This window comes from Pseudochaenichthys georgianus, chromosome 8 (assembly GCF_902827115.2).
Source record: "Pseudochaenichthys georgianus chromosome 8, fPseGeo1.2, whole genome shotgun sequence".
NCBI lineage: Eukaryota > Metazoa > Chordata > Actinopteri > Perciformes > Channichthyidae > Pseudochaenichthys > Pseudochaenichthys georgianus.
Window position 1 is genome coordinate 32,587,905 of NC_047510.2, and position 18,723 is coordinate 32,606,627.

Below are 18,723 nucleotides of genomic sequence, written 5' to 3' on the forward strand. Positions count from 1 at the left end.
TCGTGCAGTATTGGGAATAGATAATCAATCAGCCCGATTCAAATACAACAACATTGAGACGGTGAAAGAAAGGACACACGATGCAGTCAGAACTGGTTTTCATTATTTCTCTTGCGATATGTGAAGTTGCAGATTACATTGAAATGCCATAACCTTTAGCAGCCACATATTCAGAGAAATAAAACAAATGGTTGATTATATAACCATACAAAATCTCACAACAGAGCATCAAATGAAACAATACACATGTTAAAGCAATGCAATAAATACTGTACAGCATTCAATATTTACAGTCACCCTATAATGCTAACGCGATGAGCAGTCAGAAGAATATTAGTGGCTTTGATATGACACAAAGCATGAGCAACTGAATGAGAAAAGGGCCTTGGGAGAAGCATGGGAGAGCTGCAAACTGTAAACACATGGACATGTTCTTCCATCAGGATTATTGAGCTTCACCATCAAAGCAATCGGAGAAACATTCAATTAAATATTAAGGACCTCCCATAACTTAAATACACGTCTTTGTACCAACACAATACAAACAATAGTACCAACACATTTTATGCAGAAAGGAAATCTCAGGTACCGTAAAATAAATGTATACTTCGTGAACCAAACGGGATGTATGTACAGCTCCAGGTGGATCCTCAGTGTCTCTTTATTGCAGAACCCTCAACAAACGTCTCTTCCAGCCGAACGTGATTTCCTCGAGAGGCAGCTCTCCATCACTAAACAAAGCAACACACGAGACGTTTCATTGGGCATTAGAGGTGCAGGGACGATGTCTCTTTAGAGGTCACCTATTGTGCAAGATCCTCTTCTCATGTCTCTTCTACATCAACATGTGTCCCCTCTTCTTCATGTCTCTTCTACATCAACATGTGTCCCCTCTTCTTCATGTCTCTTCTACATCAACATGTGTCCCCTCTTCTTCATGTCTCTTCTACATCAACATGTGTCCCCTCTTCTCATGTCTCTTCTACATCAGCATGTGTCTCCTCTTTTCCATGTCTCTTCTACATCACCATGTGTCTCCTCTTCTCCATGTCTCTTCTACATCAACATGTGTCCCCTCTTCTCCATGTCTCTTCTACATCAACATGTGTCCCCTCTTCTTCATGTCTCTTCTACATCAACATGTGTCCCCTCTTCTTCATGTCTCTTCTACATCAACATGTGTCCCCTCTTCTTCATGTCTCTTCTACATCAACATGTGTCCCCTCTTCTCATGTCTCTTCTACATCAACATGTGTCCCCTCTTCTTCATGTCTCTTCTACATCAACATGTGTCCCCTCTTCTCATGTCTCTTCTACATCAACATGTGTCCCCTCTTCTTCATGTCTCTTCTACATCAACATGTGTCCCCTCTTCCTCATGTCTCTTCTACATCAACATGTGTCCCCTCTTCTTCATGTCTCTTCTATATCAACATGTGTCCCCTCTTCTTTATGTCTCTTCTACATCAACATGTGTCCCCTCTTCTTCATGTCTCTTCTACATCAACATGTGTCCCCTCTTCTTCATGTCTCTTCTACATCAACATGTGTCCCCTCTTCTCCATGTCTCTTCTACATCAACATGTGTCCCCTCTTCCTCATGTCTCTTCTACATCAACATGTGTCCCCTCTTCTTCATGTCTCCTCTACATCAACATGTGTCCCCTCTTCCTCATGTCTCTTCTACATCAACATGTGTCCCCTCTTCTTCATGTCTCTTCTACATCAACATGTGTCCCCTCTTCTTCATGTCTCTCTACATCAACATGTGTCCCCTCTTCCTCATGTCTCTTCTACATCAACATGTGTCCCCTCTTCTTCATGTCTCTTCTACATCAACATGTGTCCCCTCTTCTCATGTCTCTTCTACATCAACATGTGTCCCCTCTTCCTCATGTCTCTTCTACATCAACATGTGTCCCCTCTTCTTCATGTCTCTTCTACATCAACATGTGTCCCCTCTTCTCCATGTCTCTTCTACATCAACATGTGTCCCCTCTTTTCCATGTCTCTTCTACATCAACATGTGTCCCCTCTTCTCCATGTCTCTTCTACATCAACATGTGTCCCCTCTTCTCCATGTCTCTTCTACATCAACATGTGTCCCCTCTTCTTCATGTCTCTTCTACATCAACATGTGTCCCCTCTTCTTCATGTCTCTTCTACATCAACATGTGTCCCCTCTTCTCCATGTCTCTTCTACATCAACATGTGTCCCCTCTTCTCCATGTCTCTTCTACATCAACATGTGTCCCCTCTTCTTCATGTCTCTTCTACATCAACATGTGTCCCCTCTTCCTCATGTCTCTTCTACATCAACATGTGTCCCCTCTTCTTCATGTCTCTTCTACATCAACATGTGTCCCCTCTTCTTCATGTCTCTTCTACATCAACATGTGTCCCCTCTTCTTTATGTCTCTTCTACATCAACATGTGTCCCCTCTTCTTCATGTCTCTTCTACATCAACATGTGTCCCCTCTTCCTCATGTCTCTTCTACATCAACATGTGTCCCCTCTTCTTCATGTCTCTTCTACATCAACATGTGTCCCCTCTTCTTTATGTCTCTTCTACATCAACATGTGTCCCCTCTTCTTTATGTCTCTTCTACATCAACATGTGTCCCCTCTTCTTCATGTCTCTTCTACATCAACATGTGTCCCCTCTTCCTCATGTCTCTTCTACATCAACATGTGTCCCCTCTTCTTCATGTCTCTTCTACATTCATGTCTCTTCTACATCAACATGTGTCCCCTCTTCTTCATGTCTCTTCTACATCAACATGTGTCCCCTCTTCTTCATGTCTCTTCTACATCAACATGTGTCCCCTCTTCTCCATGTCTCTTCTACATCAACATGTGTCCTCTCTTCTTCATGTCTCTTCTACATCAACATGTGTCCCCTCTTCTTCATGTCTCTTCTACATCAACATGTGTCCCCTCTTCCTCATGTCTCTTCTACATCAACATGTGTCCCCTCTTCCTCATGTCTCTTCTACATCAACATGTGTCCCCTCTTCTTCATGTCTCTTCTACATCAACATGTGTCCCCTCTTCTCCATGTCTCTTCTACATCACCATGTGTCCCCTCTTCCTCATGTCTCTTCTACATCAACATGTGTCCCCTCTTCTTCATGTCTCTTCTACATCAACATGTGTCCCCTCTTCTTCATGTCTCTTCTACATCAACACGTGTCCCCTCTTCTTCATGTTTCTTCTACATCAACATGTGTCCCCTCTTCTTCATGTCTCTTCTACATCACCATGTGTCCCCTCTTCCTCATGTCTCTTCTACATCAACATGTGTCCCCTCTTCTTCATGTCTCTTCTACATCACCATGTGTCCCCTCTTCCTCATGTCTCTTCTACATCAACATGTGTCCCCTCTTCTTCATGTCTCTTCTACATCAACATGTGTCTCTTCTACATCAACATGTGTCCCCTCCATTTTGGCCACGTTATGATGTCATAACGATGTGTTGGCTTGAGTAACCATTAACCAATCAGCAACCAAGGTAACCCCCCCCCCCCTAGCACCTGGATCTCCTCTAGAGCTCCATTGAGTTCTTTGTAACCAAATGTCTCTCAGAGGGGCGTGGGGGAGGGGCTCCTTATTTTCATCTAAAGTAACAGACAGAGGGTGTTTCTCAATGTCGAGGGCGCTTGCTTGGTAGCACATGTCTTCCGAGTCACTTGCTTCAGAAGCGCAAGGCAAGAATCCTTCCTAGCCTCGGAAAACGAAGAATGGTGGAACAGGCTAACAGGTGTGCGTCATATGAGAGGCCCCGCCTTTAATGGAGCGCGATTTCCGCCAAAGATTTGGAAATTGTGGGATATTTTAAGACCGCGGAGGATACACACGTGCAGCCTCGAAATATCTCGCTACGAAGTACGCCGGCCTCGGTAGAATTCCAAGTATGCTGGACATTGGAACAGTCCTCGATGGCGTAGTATGCTTGAAATAGTGGCTCTGGAGCATCCTTCCTCGACATTGAGAAACACCCAGAGAATCAGCACTTTTTAAACAGGGCTGAAACAGAGGGGATTATGGGTAATGCTGCAATGATCTGTTTGGTGTTTCAGCCAATCAGAGACATGTAATATATTGATGAAAAACAGTATAATAGGGGACTTTAAGTAAGCGTCTCAAGGACTCTCGTCTTTTTGAGGAATATCAGTTCAGCAGAACCATCTCCACCACGTTAATGATTTCTGAAGCTCCGGGAGTCAAAAGCTAACGCTGTAACTACATCCTGGTCACATGACTTCAGGTCGCCACCGCTAAGCTAAAGGTGGCTAATGTTCGGGGTGATGGCGTTTAGTCGCCTCTTTTATACACTTGTTAGCAACTGCCGCTTTTAAGACATGTAAAAACTTTAGACATCCACCAGTGGGGTGTTTAGTGAGGTATTTTATGTTGTAGAACAAAATGTGAACATGTTGTAAGCTCAGCTGGTGGAAAGCCTTGAAATGAACTCGCCACAGAGATGTCCTTCTGAGTCTGTAATCTTGTGCAAAAGAGGCAAACAACATGTCGAGCAATGTCTCCACAGCCGAGTGCAACTACTCGAACTGAAGAGAGAGCTTTTATACAGCTACAACGAGTACACGCTTCGTCACGAGATACCTGACCCATGAGCCGATCAATAGACCCAGGATCAGGTCACATGGCTGAGGTCTCTCGACATGCAAGGCTTACAGAATATTATTATTTATATTTGAGCAATAGCTCACGACAGGCCGTGGTATGCGGTCATCATATCACAGTTAAGGGCGTGGTTCGGCCCGACAGGCAGATCAAAAATAGTCCGTTGTTACCGTTTGAACTAACGTAGCAACGGTAGGAAGTGCTTCGATAGCGTTCTTGAGGAGCTTTTTGATTACAGACATCGGAAGTATACCTTGGGAAGTATCTAGTTCTGATGCCAAAGGAACTGCACGCTGAATATGTGTCGCCGTTTGACCGCTGCGTAGAAAGGAGGGTTTCTGCCCCGTTACTTATCCGCTTTTGCTTTTCAGCCCAACAGTTAAATCGACCGGACTTCTTTCTGCAGATGTGAGCGTCCGTAACAACGGTCAATAAGTCCTTGCTGCACATTACCCCTTACATGTTTCCACCTTAAGCTTTGTTAGTTAGTTAGTTTCGTAACGGACGTAATGTAACGGACGTAGCTTTTCTCAGACACGGAGGGATACTGACTTGTACAATTCTAACCGTGGTATACGCTCATTATATCACGGGTAAGAACCAATCAGATTGCTTCATTTGACTTGTCCGTTTTATAATTATTTCTATATAGAGGATGAAAAATGAAACTGTCTTGTTATCTGAACATGGACTATTATTTTACTTTATCACTGTATTTTCACCCTGGAAATGGGTATATGTATGTATGTATGTATGTATGTATGTATGTATGTATGTATGTATGTATGTATAAGTGTAGGTATGTATGTAACTATGTAGAATGTTGTTTACCTGTGTGGGTATTTAATTATGGAATTATCTTTCTTCTTCTTTATCCTGCAACTTGATGACTAACGGGAGAGCTACCTAATCTAATTGTTGAAATAGTAGAATAAATAAAAATAAAGGAATACGTTAAATAACATCATAGGATTAAATTCTCTGATAATCATAATGTCCATGACCTTTGTTTTAACCACAGACCGTATTTCAAGCTTCGAACAAGAAGCTCAAAGGGTTTAATGCTCACTCGTGTCCGACCTGCACCCCTCCATTACACATTACTCTAACAATCTGCGGCCTCTCACACGCGTGTCCTCCTCACCTGGCGCTTGAAGGTCAACCCCCTGAAGAACTTGTTGATCTCGAAGGCGCTGGGTTTCACGGGCTTGCTGCTCTGCTCCAGTCTGATCGTGCGTCCTGTAGTGATGGCCGCTCGGAGGCTCATGCTCTTCACTATCCGGGCGCCGGGCTCTGAGTCGGGCGTGGGTCGGGAGGAGACCGTGATGTAGGAGGCGTCCTTCTGCCGCTCCTGGTAGCTCACTGCAGGAGAACATAAGAAGTAGGACGCGTCTTTAACTTGAACACTATGTTGGCATCGTTTTCAGCTGCTTGGTCGTTTGAGTTATTGATGACGATTATGATGAAAAAAGCTATCCTTTAACCGCGCCTCGTCATTGCACTTTGAGTATTTTATCGCTTGTATGAATTATCTTTGTTTTGAATCATGATGTGATAAATGTCTATGTGAAGCACTTTGAATTGTCTCTGTACCTTAACATGTGCTATACAAATAAACTAGCCTTGGACCTTGACAACTCACACCAAAATGTAATATTGATAAATAGCACCACGTTTTGGGGTGAACTGTCCCTTTAAAGACTTGAACGCTCACCTGCGGAGGTGACCGCGGTGTCCGTGGTGCTGGTGAGCTCCAGCAGGATGGTGGGATATGCAGGATGCAACAGGAAGAGTTTTCTGATGAGCGGCTCGGCTGTAGCTACACCTGGAGACACCTGCACGACCAGAGGGGACAGGTGAGTGAGGGGGAAGCAATAGGAGACAGGACTCAGAGACACGAGGAGAGACACGAGGAGAGACACGAGGAGAGCTGGAGATCTGATGGAGTCAGGACTCAGAGAGACACGCGGAGAGCTGGAGCTTTGATGGCAAACACTGACGGTTTATTTGGAGCTTCGGCCGGAGAATTCACACGACATGTCCCGGGCCACGAGTTGACCACACGGTAGAGATGCCACAATCAATTCTGCAGAGCCCTCCTGTAGCTCCAGGTTTTAACTAGAGAGTGTAATAATCAACATTCTTCAATAGAGAGACTAAACAGCTGAGGACACTGAATCACATCTGTTGTCGCTTATGGCTCGAGGTCATCCACACCCCGAGAAGGAAGTGTTCCAGGTGTCCCACAGCAAGAACTATCTCTGACCGAGAGTTGCCCGCTCACAAACTGGTAACAACAACATGCTAGGGCCGCCCCTCCTTAAGGAGATAGCGGCTGCCGTAGGCCGGGCATCGGCGTCAGAGGGCGAAGGAGGACATGCCGGGCGAATGACTCCCTGACAGTGAGTGTTTCGTTATTGGGTTGAACTAAATAAACGACAGGAATGAGTCCCCAGAAATAAGTTAGCATTTTCTGGCAGACTCACGGTTATCTTGGTCCCATTTTTCAGAGGTCTGATTGGATCGCTGGCCCAGAAGAGGAAAGCCGATTGGCCGGTTGAGGTGGAGATTGCAGAAGTTTCCAAAACTAGACGAGGACAGACGAACTCTGCCGACCAGAGGAGACGCCCGGTGTCCCCGTCAACAACCAGCGCCTAGTAACAACAATAAGAGACAACAAAGAGGTCAGTGAGATGTCTTAATGTTATTTTCTCCTCTCAACTTCATATTTCCAAACAAGAGCAGTTTGACAGCAGCACGTCTTAAAGTACGAATGAATGGTGTGGTTGTTTTACCGTCATGGTGCCATTTGTTGCATGCGTGATGAAAAGATCCAGGACGCCATCGCTGTTGAAGTACCCCGGGGCGGGTTGGCTGCGACAGGCGGAGAGATACATTTTAGGATCATTTCACAAAATAGCGAAACACAGTGGTTTCAGTCGTTTAAACATATGATAGATATTTTTTTTTTACTTCGTTTTTATTCCAGCACCTTCTACACTATTCACACCTTTTTACTACTTTTCCATTTTCATTTTCTTTTTGGTATTCATGTTCTTTTACATTTACATCGAACACATTTAAACATGGATTGTCAATCTTTTCACGCCCCATAAATGAAGACGGATGTATCTCTGTATGCTCAGTCGTGACGAGTGTCGGGGCTTCACCTGTGAATGGGATCCGAGTTGAAGGTCCACTCTTTCTTGATGTCCTTCTGCCGGAGCACGGACAGTTTGCTGGACAGTTTGCCGAACAGTTTGCCGGACAGTTTGCCGGACACCAGCGCCCAGTCGCTCCGGCTGGAGTTCAGGTTGGACACCGGGTCCAGGCTGTTGTGGCTGTTCCCAAAACCGGCCACCAGAGGGAGCAAGAACTCCACCGGCTCAGATCCTCTGTGGAGAAGGACACAGAATATAGGGATTACTGTAATATCAGTTGTAAATTGTGTTATATATCTTTTTAATCGCTGCGTATGCAACCTAGGAAACTGTTCCATTGTCTTAAACCACAAAGCATTTTGTTATGTGAAGATAATAAATATATTCAAATATCAATAAAAAACACATCCCAAATAATCACAAAATGGAAAATAAAGTCTATGTAAATGATACTCCTAAAACCTAGGAAATTGAACTAAATGTTTCCCCTTAAATCTAGAAAATAGTTTGACATTAGATCAATATTTTTACCACAACTTAAAAAACGCTACCAATATATTTTTGATTCACTAAGTCCCAAAGTCCAAGTGACTAAGATCCATGTGCGTACCTGTAAATGTGTATGAAGGACGAGGAGTTGGTTTTCCTCAGAGCCTCCCACTCTGGATCCCTCCTGCTGAGAGCCTGAGTCAGAGGCATCTTCCCAGTGGCTTTCATATAGACATCACGCAGAGAGATGGCCTCCACATTGCCTGAGGGAAAAAGACATTGACAAAAATCTTCAGTATTTAAAGGCGGGGTAAGAATGGAGAAACCAGCTCGAGTGCGCTAGAATTTGAAAATACACAACCGAAACAAATCGGCCCTTCATTCAGACTTCCTCACAGAGCCCCTCCTCCAACACACACGAACGTGCACATGACCAATGAGGGCACGAGATGGAAGGCTGACAGGCAGGTAGGCCATCCAGTTACTTTAGCCGGGCTGAGGCAGATGATTGGTCGTGCTTTTTACAGCGCCACGGCTTCCACAGCTGAATTTTTTTATGTATTGTCAAAGCATTTAACGTATTCATTGCTATCGGGATGTTAAGAGCATTCCATGGAATATAACAAGTGTTTCTGAAGTGAATTACCTACCCCACCTTTAATTTGTAATGTAGATTACATAAATCAATTCCCTCATAATACCAACGACAGCCTGAACACAAGAGTGGTGTAGGAGTGAGTCCTTAACCCAGACATTAGGATTTGAATGTTCTTCTGGGTGGAAGCCTGAAATAAGGTCTGTGGTTCGCACACGCTGAAGAAGGGTTCACGGTTTGTTCTAAAATACGTCAGTAAATACCCCACTGCTGAATTTAAAAACAGCGGTTGTTAACAAGTGTCTAGATGAGACGATAAAACGTCATCACGCCCATCACTAGCCGCCTTTAGCTTAGCGCTGGTGAAGTGAAGTCATGTGGATAACGTTAGCTTTTTACTGCTAGCCATTGCGTTTCAACTACAACGCTCCCATTGGCCTTTTGCGGAGGGAGCCCTTGAGATGCTAACCTCCAGGGCGGCCTAGAGAGATACTTCCTCCCTAGTGGATTCCTTTACCTAGTCCAAAGAGGATGTAGTAAGCCCCCTGTTGGGTCTCATGCAGCAGAGGACCAATCAGCTTCCCTTGTCCGGTGACGTTGAAAGGCACGGGATGCCCGAGCGTGGCCCCCGACAGCCCGGAGATCAGCGTCAGGGACAGGTCCAGAGCCTGGGAGTGAGAAGAGCAGAACACTGAAGCTGTGGAAACATGATGTGTGAAGCTCCTAATCACTCAGAGAGGGAGAGGAACCTCGTCTGCAGGCAGGGTGGCGATGAGCAGGTCTGGGACGGAGTCGCCCTGCAGGTCTGGGAGTAAAACCGCCTGGGACTCGATGTTCTTCAGCAGGACGAACCACAGCTGATTCCCTGGGGGGAGAAAGGAAATCAGACCTGTTTTAAACACGATGGATAACACCTATCAAGTTTTTAAATACTTTATTTTGAATTTTTCTTTTAGGGATCCTGAGCTTCTACAGGTGCTCCATCGAGAGGCAAAGACAGACACCATATGCAGTAGGTAGTAGGGCTGTGCGATTATGGCAAAAATCATAATCACGATTATTTGGGTCAATAATTGATATCACGATTATTTTGACGATTATTCATTGACCATTTATTGAACTTTAAAACAAATAATATTTTACCAATAAACAAGATCAACAAATATGTTGGAGCGCACTTCCAAAACCATACTAAACATATATTATTAATATGATAAATAAAAATAAATTAGACCAAAATAAATTAAATCAAATATGATGCAGTGCACTGTCACAACCTGCTGAACACTCCTTAACATATAGCCAACATGTTGGTAAAACATATTCAACATATTCCACTCAGTTAAACGTTGAAGGCTGGCCAACCGTCATGGTCCAGAAGTAACAGGAAATAAATGTTGAACTACAATTTAAGATCAAATAAAAATGTTTAGGCCACCGTGGCAAATGCTGGTAGGGCTGCTCACGTCATCTCTTAAAGATTGTTTGCCAGAAACACCAGCCTGTTGACATGGTCTGGTTTCAGAGATGAGCGCAGGCAGGTGACAAGCCACCTGTACTGAAGACCCTCAGCCACGCCCCGACACATGGGGTGACGCTGGCCAATCACAAAGCGTTGATGCGTTCAAGTGCATTATTCTGGCACAGGAAGATTATGTTACAGGACATTAACGATAAAACAGAATATTGTTGTTCTATTTTTAGACACATCTCGCGATCGACTGGTTGCGCACCCCTGGGCTAGACCATAGGTCCGTTGTGGTCGCAAAGTAGTCAGCTGAAGCCACATCTCTCTCAACTTCCCCACGGCATTTGTCATATAGTGCAGGCAGCGCAGACCTGCTGAAATAATACCGAGACGGCATCGCGTAACGCTTGTCCAACGTGTTGACAAGTTGCTTAAAGCCCTAGTTGCTAACAGTGCTAACTGGGCACATATCTTTAGCGATGTGAAATGTAATGGCAAAGTACTTAGTGGAAATAGTTTTACCCTTCTTTTTAACGAGTTGCTGCTCTTGTTCTGACATCTTCGCTCGCGCTGAACACTCACAACACATGTCACTCCCACGTGGCCGAGTGGGCTTTTAGGGAGGGGCGAAAGCGCACCCAGCAATATAATCGTATTTTGTCAATTATGCTGTTTTCATAATCGTGGCAAGCCATAATCGTAATCGCGATTAAAATACAATTAATTGCACAGCCCTAGTAGGTAGGTACCCGAAACCTCCACATGGCGTACAAGAGGATTGACAATTCCTGAGAAAAGTCTGAAGCTGCCAGTCGACAGCATCGCAGACAAAAACAAAAAGGGTAACACACTACCAACAAATCAAATAAAACATTACTACCGAAAAGAGAAAACTAAAATGTTTGAGTAACTGGGGATGGATCGCCTCTCTTAATGGAGCACTTCTTCCCCTGCTGTGACCTTGAACCAGACATGTTGTATCTTGCCGGTCTCTCACCTGTGGTGCCGTTGACGGCCATGATGATGGACTTCCCGATGAGCAGCACCACGGGGCCCGGCTGGCTGCTGTACTGCAGCCCACACTGGATGTACATCACACACTCACGCATCTCCTTCGTCCACAACGTCTGACCGGTGACCGCAGACAGGGCCACCGCGCGGTAGACTGGACGGAAGAAGGAACATCATTAAAGCACACCTGGAAGTAGCGTCAAAAGGTCTCCCTCGACAAACAGCTGGGTCTGTGGGAAACAACTGGATGAGACCCAGCGGGAGCATCTCCACATATTAACACCGCTTCACGAGTTTCGAAGCGTAAATGGCCAGAAGTACAAAGCTAGCGTTAGGCTGTAAAGGAACTACATCACCACCGCTAAGCTAAAGGTGGCTAATGTTGGCGTGATGAGGCTTGGGAGTCTCATCACGCCACTTGCTAGCAACCGCTGGTTTTTAAACAGAGAAGTTAAGAGATATTCACCGGTTGGGTATTTACGGATAGTTTGGGGCTCTCTGCTGGAACTGCTTCCTCCGCGACCCGCCCACGGATAAGCGGGAGAAGATGGAAGGGATTTACGGAAATATTTTATGTTGTCGAACAAAACCAGAAAATATATGAAGCTTGTGTTAACCATAGATCTTATTCAGGCCTCTTACCAAAGACTGCTGGAGAAGGGACCAGGACGTGCTAACATGCTAAGTAATATTCATGCTTTAGGACTACACCCCTCTTGGGAACATTCTGAAACAGAAGGACAAAGAAGGGGAAAGAAGATAGGTGACATACCTTTGTTTCCTTGCATTGGATGCGTCTCATTGGTCCATTCAGTAACTCCCAGAAACACGTCGGCCACTGAATCCCCGTCAACATCCCATAACGCCAGCGCCGGCGGAGTTACACCTAGAGAGAGACACAACAAAGTGAAGCCACTGGTTGACTGAAGCTTAAACCACGAACAATAGGAACTCATGTGTGAATCATAAGAGTCATAATCACTGATGTGGTCTTTGAAGACACAGTCCTGTCTAGGTTGTGTTTGTCTTCACTCCACGGTGCTCTTAGCTGAAACAGAACATGTGGTGGGGAGACTGATGCCCTGTGTAATTACAGTTTACTAATGAATGGTTGGGTCCGTGGTGTCTCGCCACAGAGACTCCCAGTAAGTCTTTATGAAGTGAGCGTTGGCATGGCTTTGAGACAAAGGGGTTCTGCACACCGATATGAGAAAGGCCCCTCCACCTTTCCTACATGTGAGCAAGGACCACAGATTGTACAGTTGCTAAGCATCTGGTCTCTTGGTAACAACCTGATGTCTCTTTGCACGGTTAACCCTACAATTCAAGAAGCTTGGAAGGACTTCCCATCTCCCCCAATCTCAAGGACTCGCAGTACTTGACACACAGGAACAGGATTCACTGAGGATGTGTGGAATGAGAAACAGCCGGATTGACAGAAGGTCCCAGACAGAGAGGCTTGAGCACTTACTATGACCCGGATCTATTGTCACTTTCTAAGCTTTGATTTGTTTCCCTTAAGTTTTTAAGAACTGGTGTAGGGCCAGTATGTGTAGCCTCAGATTACAGAGAAAAGCATTTGGATCAGGGGGGGCCACATACAGAAGGGCTGGGCCACTCACGAGAGGTGTATCGCCTCATAAGTTCAGTTATAAGTAAGGATGCTCCGAAGTCGATCGGCCGCCGAACAAGCTCATCAAAATGGCTTCACGGTCTGGCAGTATTTTAAGGTGTCTGATAAAGACAGTAAAATAGCGGTGTGTGTGTGAAGCAGAAATCCTGCCGCTCCGCCCGCTGTGACGGACCGGTGAGCGAAACACACACTAAGAGTTAGACCTGACACACTTAGCTAGTTTATCTACCTCTGGAACTAGATAAACTAGTTATACATATATCAGGGTCATACACTTTTTTACAAATGATTTTCCATGACTTCTCCATGACCTTTACCTAATTTTCCATGACCAAAAAATGACTCTCAGCGGTGCCTATCTAAAACAAATCCAATAGTAGCTTACTAGCTCCTACACGCTAAAGCAACTCAAATCTCTCACCAGCAAAACACCTCGTCAGTTAAATGCCATTTTACGTTTCACTACTATACGATACAGTATTTATTATCATTATAGTATTATTTACAATTACATATGACAATCATTGCATGACAATATTGGATATGTAATGAGGCATCTTACTTTTACAGGTATTTTAATGGAATGGCCAAAAATAGATATTCCCATCACAGTTTTGGAATTTAATGTTCATAATGTATCCGCTTTGAACACCAGGAAAAGCGCTATATAAATAACATGTATTCTTATTATTATAATAATATGTACTTTATCAAATATATATTAGTATTGTGGCGCACAAAATCTCCGATGTCCGATTATTTTCTCCTAGTTTTTTTTTCAACTTCTAAATCAGACATACTATGTCGGCGATTAGATAAAATAGAAATTATATTTGATGCAACTTTAGTTACATTTCCGTGAGTTTTCCAAAACTTTTCCAGGGCCTGGAATTAGCTTTTTGAATTTCCATGACCTTTCCAGGTTTTTAATGACCGTAAGAACCCTGATATATTTAGTCTTCAGTGTCGGGCCACTCATTACTGGATCAGTGAGCTGCATGAGACGATACTGACAGGCTGTCAGGAGAGAGAGAGAGGGGGAGAGGAACAGAGAGGCTTCCGCTCATGTCTCCCGTGTTGTTCTCCCAAGTGAATGTAAACTTGAATAATGAACTTAATTTGAATGTAATAATTATGTTGGTTGTTGTTTGTGGAAGCGCCAGAGAATGAGCCCCATTAGCTGAGCTTTACACATCACTTTAAATGGAAGATCCCCATAGCAAGGTCATCAATGTTCGGGCTCAGGCTCTGAGCGGAGGAGACCCTCAGGATGGAGGGAAGGTGTGTGTGCAATATACCGGCGGGCCAGATCTAATAGGAATTAGAAATTATCCTGCGGGCCGAAATTAAATCCACCACGGGCCTGATTTGGCCCCCGGGCCGTGAGTTTGACACATGTGCTCTAAAGTCAAGCTTCAGTTTAAGATTCACCTTGCAATAGATGTAAAACATGTGATGGAGCATTACTAACCTGACCATCTAAAGCTCCTTTGGAAGCCATTTGAAAAGGGCAGGCACTTTCAAAGATACTTGACAGGTGATTGGATCAATCTGTCTATCCCCTTCTATCATGGGCCACTTCTGATTGGTTAACAATGGCTGGTACATGTGGAGCCCAGCACTTCTGATGCCCACTCGATCGGATCGGCGATCGGTTGGCCGATACTGATTCCGGCCATCGGCCCCAAAATTGGCGATCGGAGCATCCTTAGTTATAAGTTAGCAAAATCAATGAAATGTAGGTAACGATGCTGAATCAGCCTAAATCCCAGCTCTCCAGAGGGTTTCAATTACGTGGTGAGCAGCTCTTTCCTTACAACAGAAGCAGCAGGTTGGTTAACATAAGAGGAAATAGGAAGGATTTATTTCAAGCTTGTTATGAAACAAGTTATGGGCTGTTTTCTTATCAACTTACATTTGTTAGAAAACGTTTTCAACTGAATGTGAAAAGTGGGCTTATGAGCACATGATTACTCGTGATATCTGTTTTCATGTAAGAGACAGGACAAGAGGGACACATACTTTTTTAATTGGCTGAGGGCCGTTGTTTGGACACCCCTGATTTAGGCAATAAAACATGGCTGACTATCATCCTTACCTCCGGCGTCTCCCAGCGCTCTCTCCCACGTCGGCCTCTTCCCCAGATCTCCCTTCCTACAGGGGATCAGGAACGCACAGAGCAGCACGAGCAGCGCCGCGCAGACCAAGGGCACCAGGAAGAACGCACTTCGGATAGCAGTCTTCATCCTCATCCTCTTCTCCTCCGCCTCGGTACTGTGAACCCCAGTCCCAGCCCCCCCTAACGTCCCGGGCCCCCCTCTGTCCTCCCCCGACCTGTCCCTCCCCGGGTCTCTGTGGGTCCAGTACTGCATGCCTTTCATTTCTTCTTTGTCCGGCCTGGATTTGCTGGGCAGTCGTTCTCTCCACTCGTCGTCGTCGTACTCCTCCTCTTCGTCCTCTTGAGCCTCATCTTCGGCCCCCACGAGTCTTCCCGATCGGCCCCCCCGCAGCTTGGAGGGTCCCGAGCCGAGGCAGCCGTCCCTGCCCAGCCCGTTTCGGGGGTAGTTGAGGACGAGGTCATCCTCCTCGCTCTCGTCCTCGCTGTCGGCCTGGGTCAGAGGGTCGTACTCCCCCAGCTCCGAGCCCTTCTTCCCTGCACAGACACGTCAGAGTCAACGTCAACTTTAATGTCAGTCTTTCAGTTTGTGTGCACAGACGAGAGATCGAAATACCGTTTCCCACAACCCCAAATACAAATATGTATAAAATATGTATATCCTATATCAACAGACACATTTATACATATGCACAAATTAAAGGTGGGGTAGGTAATTTTGGAGGAACCAGCTCGACTGCGCTAGAATTTGAAAATACACAGCCGGAAGAAACCTGCCACTTCCTCACAGAGCCCGCCCCCAACACACACGAACGCGCACATGACCAATGAGGGCACGAGATAAGTTTGTGCCCCGATGGAAGTCTGACAGGCAGGTAGGCCATCCAGTTACTTTAGCCGGGCCGGCTCAGATGATTGGTCGTGCTTTTTACAGTACTTTTTTTATGGATTCTTTGTCAAAGCACTTCAGATATTCATTGCTATCGGGATGTTAAGAGCATTCCATGGAACATAACAACAAGTGTATCTCGAGCCGGTTTCTCAAACTTAACTATCCCACCTTTAAGATAAAAACACAGCAATCAATATATACAAAATAACAGTCACTTCAATATCTTTGGGAATGTACATTAGTGCAAGATTGTCCATAGCAGCGTAAAAAAGTAATACAAAAATAATGTTGATACACAAATATGGTCTCAATAATAGATCCCATTAATCCATATACTGATGCATTAGAGACGAGTCCTCTTACAGAGGATGCTGAGGGCGATCTTAAAAACACTTAAGAATAGGTTGTGATCCCTTAACTGTGGCTACTAATAGTTTTCCTCCTCTGTAGGTAAGGTCTTAGTGTCCAATGCCGGTACTCAAACATTTACACTAGGAATACCATTTTACTTCCCTTGAAATTAAAATTGTTCGATTTGTTCATATTTTAGGGATCGGGGAAGGTCCTACTCTCACAAAGTAGGTGAGTCAAAAAGAAGTTGTGAAGGCATCGTGGTGCTGTTATGGTGGACCAACTAGGTGGTACTTTCTGTTGTTGTTTTCCCATAGGTGTATTACAGGGGCTACTTCCATACATACTGTTACCTGTATCCATGTTATACTCATATATGTCACATTTAGGTAAGTTAGTGTGAAAAACAAAGCTGGCATACACATTTTATGTCGGGGTCTCAAGTTTCCTGTAGATTGTTGTTGTTTACTTTTTACAGTTTAGGAGACAGGGAAGGTCCTAGACCTACGAGGCATCTCACAAAGTAGGCGAGTCACCTCAGTAAGCAGACCTTTTCCCCTTCAAAAATACTTCTCGTTATGTTTACGAGGACACGGGCGTCACCCCGCGTCGTTATTTTCCTTACTCATCAGTTTAAGGCATAAGTAGTACCTGGTCAAAGACAGCACTACAGACAAAGCCCGGGTCTTCTGGGTCACGGTGTCAACCAGTTGTTTATAGAATTCTTTGTTTTTAAATGTTCATTTTACTCAAACACATGCCTATAAATAGTAAAACCAGAGAAACTGATAATGCTGCAGTGGTCTCTTACAATAGCACTATGAAAACCCTGGAGCTAATTCACATCACTAGTTCCAATATATACACTTAATGTTTTTCATATGTCCTTTTTGTCTCATTTGTCCTACAGTGGGGACATTTATAGCAAAAGGGATAGTGCAGCTAAAAGATTAAAATAAGATGAGTGGAGGAATTCTATTCAATATTGAACAGAATTAAAAAGAGTATTTTATTTATATCTTAATATGTTTTGGCGTATCAGAATTACAATCCGAATACTTTACTTATCCAATGGGGAAATTGTGATTTGTGACAGATTCTACCTTTTAGAATAAAATATGTATATAAAAACATAGGAACTTAAACTAGAAATGTGTAATTTGAAAACCTGTAATATAGGACACTAAAAACAATTCACTACTACAACTAGGCTTCTTATACATCTTATAATGTTTACCTTATTTTGGAGTAAATAACATTGAAATAACAAAGTATTACACAAAAGTACACTCCCGTGTTTAAAATAAAACCATAATAAAAAAGGAGTGAAAAAGCAGCCAGTACCAATAATAATTTGGAAAAATACTATAAAAAATACCACTATAAAAACACTAGTGCTAATTCACATCGCTACTTGCGACGTGCCAATGTTAGTATGGTATATATACACCGTTTCTTCATGACGTCACGTGTAGTTTTTGTTAGCATTCATTGCTTGTTTAGCCTTCCAGCAGCAGCTCGGTGTGTTTAGTTCAACATCAGCTAGCAGCTAGGCTAAGAGTCAGAACCTGGTCAGAACCTATGGTCAGAACCCAGCAGTGACGGTTTGAATGAGAGATGTCAACACACACATCTTGAATGACATCATGTGCGAAAACATGTGCATTCATCTCGGTTTATTTCATTAAAAATGCGTGCAGTGCAGACAAATCAGTGCTTCAAATGAATCAATGTTTTTTGAGCAGACATAAACACCCAGTCTTCCTGACTGAGACATGTTTCAGGAAATGTTTCGCTAATGTCTGTTTTTAAATGTTTTTCCGGTCATTTAGAATACACACAGAGCATCTTACCGGGTAATTTGAGGGCACGGGACAGTGCTGCAGCCATTTCTCCTCTAACGGATCCGTGAGGCAGCGACGAGAGGCAGCGGTCGGTGATAATCAACTGAATAGAAACACCGCGCAGCAGGTTAGAGCTGCCCCGCTGCATCATGGGACATGGAGTTTTTTGTTTTTGTTTATTTTGCCATGCTTTTTTTTCAAATATTTGTGTTTGTTTGTTGTTTACAATACAGCAAATGTGATATAAAAAACGAAGCAATATGCAGATGTAATTCCAGGAGATGATATTGAGGAAAATCTGTATCTAAACTACACATATAACTTATACACAAAAGTATTTTTAGTCTTCCATATTTTGCAGTCCTGACAATATACAGAACATGTTTTAATGGTAGTTTACCTTATGAAAGAGGGCAGTACTAAGAATGGAGGGACTGTTTATTTGTTTGTACCATCTTTTTCTTACACAGCACAAACAGTGAAATGTGTTGTCTGCATTTAACCCATAGGAATAAGT

At 44.0% G+C, this 18,723-nt stretch overlaps 1 protein-coding gene and 1 non-coding gene across 2 annotated transcripts; both read right to left on the reverse strand.

The window, feature by feature from the left end:
* Positions 1-93: 93 nt before the first annotated feature.
* On the reverse strand, positions 94-18,295 carry fam234b (family with sequence similarity 234 member B). Its single transcript, XM_034089348.2, has 13 exons — positions 18,216-18,295; positions 15,102-15,656; positions 12,143-12,256; positions 11,357-11,524; positions 9,641-9,756; positions 9,409-9,559; positions 8,418-8,559; positions 7,817-8,041; positions 7,442-7,520; positions 7,133-7,300; positions 6,361-6,481; positions 5,791-6,008; positions 94-731 (listed from the first exon to the last, which is right to left on the reverse strand). The coding sequence occupies exons 1-13, from the start codon at positions 18,250-18,252 to the stop codon at positions 729-731; spliced, it is 2,097 nt and encodes a 698-aa protein (XP_033945239.1). The 5' UTR covers positions 18,253-18,295; the 3' UTR covers positions 94-728.
* Positions 16,851-17,004, reverse strand: LOC117451792 (U12 minor spliceosomal RNA). The gene has a single exon (XR_004552711.1). It is a non-coding gene; the product is annotated as a U12 minor spliceosomal RNA (small nuclear RNA).
* Positions 18,296-18,723: the final 428 nt, after the last annotated feature.

Bases quoted from the DNA above. Each gene is read 5' to 3' on its own strand.
- fam234b (XM_034089348.2), bottom strand. From the start codon at position 18,252: ATGGCTGCAGCACTGTCCCGTGCCCTCAAATTACCCG. The intron at 8,560-9,408 runs GTAAAGGAATCC...TTTTTCCCTCAG, and splicing joins CTACATCCTCTTTGGACTAG to GCAATGTGGAGGCCATCTCT. The intron at 7,301-7,441 runs GTAAAACAACCA...TGTTGTTACTAG, and splicing joins CAACAAATGGCACCATGACG to GCGCTGGTTGTTGACGGGGA.